The following is a 6,000-nucleotide window of genomic DNA, read 5'->3' on the forward strand; positions in this document are numbered from 1 at the left end:
TACACTTTGGTGCTTCAGTTTTCTTGTCTGTAAAACAGTGCTAAGAAAAGTGTAACCTCATAGTGTTATTATGAAATGTGCTATAATACATATAACGGCCTTAATGGTGTCTGGCTATGATTATTGTCCTTGTTATAATGGTGTGAGACGCAGCCCAGGATACATAAGTAGGACAGTCAGAGAGGGCTTTGCAGTTGAGATGAGATTTAAATGGAATTCTGAAGCAGTCTAGTAAGACTTATACAGGTGTGTATAAATGGTGAAAAAGTATGGACAGCATGTGCAAGCACACAGGGAAGAGAAGTCACTGAGAGTTTGAGATACTTGGAGAGGTTGATGAGTAGAATCTAGACTATACTAGGGAATTTAGAGTTTTATCCTCAAGACTTCCCTGAATGTTTCTGTTCTTTGCATGCTGGTCATCTCATTCTTTGTTTTCTGCAACAGTCCCACCTCCCCAGCCATTAATATCACTTCATCTCTATTCAGTTATATACTTGGCTATAAAGTCATTTTGTTTAAAAAACATATTTAACTAGGTCATCTCTATGTATAACAACTGCGTTTTGTCCCTTGTTATTCTTTAGACTGAATCTAAATATTTTGGCCCAGTACTTAAGTTCCTCTTTCCACGTTCCAAAAATGCTATGCAAATTTACCTCTCTCTCCTTATAATGGCATTTTAGTAAGATCCAGCTTCCTGTTATTCTCATCTCCCTCCTCTCCTTGCAGATTTTATTCATCCCAATCTCTGATTTTGCTCAAGCAGTTTCCTCTTTGGAACTTCTCCCTGGATAAATTTTAATTTTTTAAGAACAGGGTCATCTGTGACCATCCTGAAGAAAAAGAAAGTTTGTCTGACCAAACCTCACACCATGTTGATAAGCTTCTGGCACCACAATCCCTTGGTGTTGACCTTCACAGTCACATACTTTAGACTTCCTTTCTCCCACTTCTCTCTCCACGTTGTTCATGCCTTCCTTGTGGGTGGAGATTTTGCCTTCTAGATACCTTACTTTCTAATGTATGTACAGTACATCTACAGTAACTTATATAACAAAAAGCCCAATAAATACTTGTTGGATGAATATATAACATGTAAAAATATCTTGTAATACAACCTTCTTAATAACATGCTAAGATTATTATTTGAAAGTTGCATACAGCTTTAAAGGTCAGCTTACAAGAGACAGGAAACTAAATTAGAGAATCAGATGGCTGATATTTACTAAGGCGTACATAGTTCACGTAGATAAGTAGAACATTTAAAAAAAGGTGTTGGAATTCTTTCACTTGAGTGACTTTTAAAATCGAGCTTCCATCATAAAAATGTAGGTGAAGACATGGAGGAATGGAGAATTTAGAGTAAATCCCTGGACATTAGAGTTTAGAAGGAGTGAAACAACCTTTTGTTCAATATCTATTGTGTACCAGTCATCACAAGACTGCTAACTTCATATAAATTATCTCACAAAATCTTTCCAACATCTCCTCCCATCAGAAGTAATGATCATGATGGCCATTTTGTAGCAAAAGCTACTGTGGCTCCAAAAGTTTAAGGACTCCATCCAAAATCTTACATCTAAGTGATGAATTTGGGATATGAATCCAGGTCTTTCTGACTCTAGAGCCAAAGTGCTTTGATATAGGCTTTCTTGTTTGCGTGTATTTAGAAATAGGTTAAATAACTTGACAATTTTGGACAGGTAACAAACTTTCTTGGTCTCAGTTCTTCATTCTGATTAATGATCTCTAAAGCTCTTAAAACTAAATCCTTGTGAAAAAGTGGCATCTGTTTTCTTTTTTTAAATCACATTGATTTAAGATCAATGATATTGAAAGTCAGGGAAAAAGTTGTGCATATCAACGGATTAAATATTAACTATAGCAGGGACAGATAGTTGGAGTAAAGCAATTACTAACTTGCTATGTCTTTATTATTTGACATGGTAAAATAATTATTACCTTTGAAATAAAATAAAATCTAATAAAAACAGGGAAAACTCTAGCATTTTAAGTGGTGAGCTAAGTTAAAAAAAGTCAGTATCTTTTCTTCTTTTATATAATTTGGTAATCAATATGTAATAATCTCACATTTTATCTGGGGTACTTTTTGCTTAGGCTAGGCTATCTTAAAATGTCTTTTTGCATTCTACTCTAGATAAATATGCATGTTAGAGGAGAGTGACATGATTCTAGAACTACGTCTAGAGTCAATCACGTGTTGAGTATTTGCATTTACTTTTGTTAACCTAAGAGTAAAAGTAGCTAATATCAAAATGTGTCCAAGATGTTAAAGACCAGAAAGGCATTAATAAATATATGATACTCAACTATTATTTGATGTCAATAATGGTAATTTTACTAGACTCTCAAGCCTCTTCTCAATATTGTGCAACAAAGTATCATATATGTGAAAAAAAGGTCTAGAATAACACTTATGTGTAAGAAAGTTGAATATGATAATTATCATTAAAATTTCTCTCGTGTCCTGAGGAATCTAATTAAAATAAATGGGTTCCTTGGGTAAATTAGAACTGGTATGAGCCCATAACTTGGAATAGACCAAATGCAATGAATTGCCAATACACAGGAAGTACTCTGATCATGATCAGTTAAAACCTTTTTCCACGTATTGACTTCTTCCACCATTTGATTCTTGTAAAGAAGGAAGTTGGGTCAGTGCCAATAACTGAACATTTCTTCTCTCAAACATAAAGTCTCACTGAAAACTAGCTATATCTTCTTTTGCCTACAAGATTCTGAGCACCTTGTCACAGAACTTGGTTAGGTGAAATGAAAATCTTTATATCAAGCCATCAGTATGACAGAAACTCCAAGGCATGAACTGCCATTACATCTGAGGACATGTTGATATATTAATTTATACCTTAAGGGTTCATACCTGGCTGTAGGAAATGCTAATTAAAACTAGCCATTAGAGAAAAGAGACTCCAAGAAGAGATAAAAGTGAATTCCAAGTTACTTGAAAATATGACACAAGCATAAAAGAAAGACTAAGAAATACCATGGAGGCTGAAAGGCTGAAAAATTAGTCTTTTTTTTTTTTTTTTTACTACCTTTTACAAGGGACTATGATAAAAATTCAGTTCTCTCTGGGGTCCTGTAAGTAAAAAAAAAAAAATCTAATGAGCAGAGAATAGAATGGGGACCATGCTCTACAACAAGTAAGTCCAATGTATATTCTTAATATAAAGACCACAGCTCAGAAGTGTGTCTCTGTAGCACTTGCATTTCCATACACTAAATAGATAACTCTAGACTATAATTAAATGGCTCCAACTACAGGCTAATAAGCCACACACACACACACACCCAAAAACTCACAAAATTTAAACACATAAATGGACACATAGCCTTTAAACAAAGTTGTTTCCTTCAGAAAACATATTTTGTTATAACACCAAGGAAATGTTTAAGGGCAAAAATAAAAGATGGCAACATGCTCCAAATACTTCTGAAGGAAAAAGTTATTGTGAAACCCTACAGATACGGATCAACAAACCAATTACCTATTTGTTGACCACACTGGTACTTATGCTAACTGGAGTCATATTCTTGTAAATCAAAGAGAAATTTAAAACTGTGTTTTTCCAACTGTAATTTTAATGTAGTAATCTAAGTATGTGGTGTAAAAAGTTAGTATTCAATAAATAAGAAGGGTAACTCATACCTTAAATTCCTCCAAGATTTTGTAATTTTTCCCATGATATTCACAAGAGTTTTTCACTTCCTTGCACTCAGGACAGCATCCATTGTGTTCCACTTTAGTACATTTTGGGTGAATTTTAGGGCATTCTGGCTGGTCACAAACAGGTCCATCCAGAGCACAGACACATGGACAGTTGGAATGCCCTGGGAAAAATCGTTCTCCCAACTTGTACACAAAGCCGCTGTCATCCACACACCCTTTCCCTCGATAGTCATCAAAAATCAGATTGTCATTACTGGAAGTCTGGTCACCTTCATCAGCAGGATAGTCTTCATGACTGATGGCAGCAGAGGTGACCAATCTGGGGATGACCAACAGAAGTATGCAAGCTTCATGAATATGAAGAGCCATCCCCCTCCTCAAAGGATTCTGGATGTTCTCCTAATATTAGATATACTCAGCTCCTTCCATGAGAATACAAGAGGGGCAGGCTGAAAAATAAATATTTAAAAAGAATAATTTGACATATATAAAGAGAATATAGATTCATTTAAACCCATGCTCTTAACATGTTTATTTGAGATCTATTTGGAAGCTACTAAGACCTCAAATCGACTAAGTTCATGCAACTATCTACACTTTATTATGAAGTTTGGACAGTTGATCCTTGGCAATATATGCATTAAAATTGTCCTTTATGGACTTACTTTGCCTAGGAATCTTCAGCTTAAATTTACCTTCTGAATTTCAAAGGTTTAGCTTTGTCTAAATTGTAAGAAGTGGTTTTACCGAGACTCAAAGGGTGATCTTACTAATAGTTACAAATAACTCGAGAATATTTGAATTCATGTTCTCTTTGAATTCACTGATTAATGAGTGACAGAATGTATATATGTTACAATCATCTGAAAGAAAACTCAGGAGATTAGTGAGAAGACATTCTACTTCTAAAAGAAAGGGAAGAAACCAACAGCTGAATTTAAATTATCACTGGATGCAGCTACTACAAAGGTCTTCCTACTTCTTTACGCCCATAATTGGAGAACAATGGTCTCAATATAGGTGACTTGTTTAAGTGAACATGAATCTGGATTTTGAAACATAGTTAAGCACGAAAATAGCACAACTATTCCACAGTGAATAAAAGAAAGAAAACTTTAAATAATAAATAAGAAAATGCCAGGTATTGAAAAGGATTTGTTAAAAATTTATTTGTACTATTGTCCACACCTTTATTTTAGTCAGGAAGTAAGCTCCTAGTGGACAGGAAAGATGTATCTGTAAATTATTTTTACAGCAACCTGACTCTAATATTCATGTAATAAATACTACTTGAATTAATTCAATATAAAATAAATGACATTCACACACTCTTGAAAACATAACTGTTTTTTGACATGCCAAAGATACTTGCATTTAGGCAATTTGCATAAAAATGCCAGTGTAACTGTTTATTGAAGTTTCTTAAAAATAATAGGGTGTTGCCAATTCATAGAAAATATGCCATATTAATTTGGTGTTATTGACTCTTGTACACTTCACTTAGTATTAGTGCTTGGTGGGGAGTGTTGGCAGTGGGCTCTTATTTAAATTATCAGAGTGACTAACTCATACAAAGCCTTGGGAAAACTGTGACTTTAGGGAGTAATAGATAAGAAAAGTGTAAAATAGTTCATTTGCCTATTTAAATGGTGCTGGCTTTATGCCAATATTGCTAAAATTGTATACAGGACATTTTCAGATCATTTATAAATGTTATTTGTTGGTTTATTTTCAGATTATAATAGCAATGATAAACCATCGATTTTTAGTCTAACATATGCAGATAATTTTAAATAAGATAAAGATAGCATTAGAAAACTTCAAGAACTATTATACTTGCATTTTAAGTTAGATATGCAAATTCTAGTAATAATAAAATGAAAGGGAGTATATTCATGACCTCTTTTAAGAGAAAACTGCTCTCTAATGTTAGAATTCCTTTCGGGTAGGTAATGATAAAGGAGATGGATTTCTTTTAAAATATGTCAAAAACAGTGAGTCATGACAGAACAAAAAAAAAGCAAACCTATAATTCTACTTGAGAAGCTGGAAGCTCCCTTTGACAAAGCATTTTTTCCCTTAAATTACTACAGAGCCCACAAACATAATACAAGCTTCTGAAAAAGCATAATTTTCCAATTAAAGCATGCATTTCCCACATATTTAGAAAGTTTATCTTAGAAGAAAAAGGAGCTATTGTGCTTTCTTATAGTTTTCTAGTAGTATCTGTCAATACATGCAAGATAAGCCATATAAAATACACATATCATTCTGTTTCAAAAGGA

The 6,000-nt window shown here is 33.7% G+C and overlaps 1 protein-coding gene across 1 annotated transcript in view; it reads right to left on the minus strand.

Annotated features, from left to right (window-relative positions):
* VWC2L (von Willebrand factor C domain containing 2 like) overlaps positions 1–4,084 on the minus strand; it is a 149,264-nt gene extending 145,180 nt beyond the window's left edge. Inside the window, exon 1 of the mRNA XM_019938882.3 lies at positions 3,695–4,084. Coding sequence (XP_019794441.1) covers positions 3,695–4,084 — 390 coding nt within the window. The remainder of the gene's footprint in view (positions 1–3,694) is intronic.
* Positions 4,085–6,000: the final 1,916 nt, after the last annotated feature.

This window comes from Tursiops truncatus, chromosome 7, assembly GCF_011762595.2.
Source record: "Tursiops truncatus isolate mTurTru1 chromosome 7, mTurTru1.mat.Y, whole genome shotgun sequence".
NCBI lineage: Eukaryota > Metazoa > Chordata > Mammalia > Artiodactyla > Delphinidae > Tursiops > Tursiops truncatus.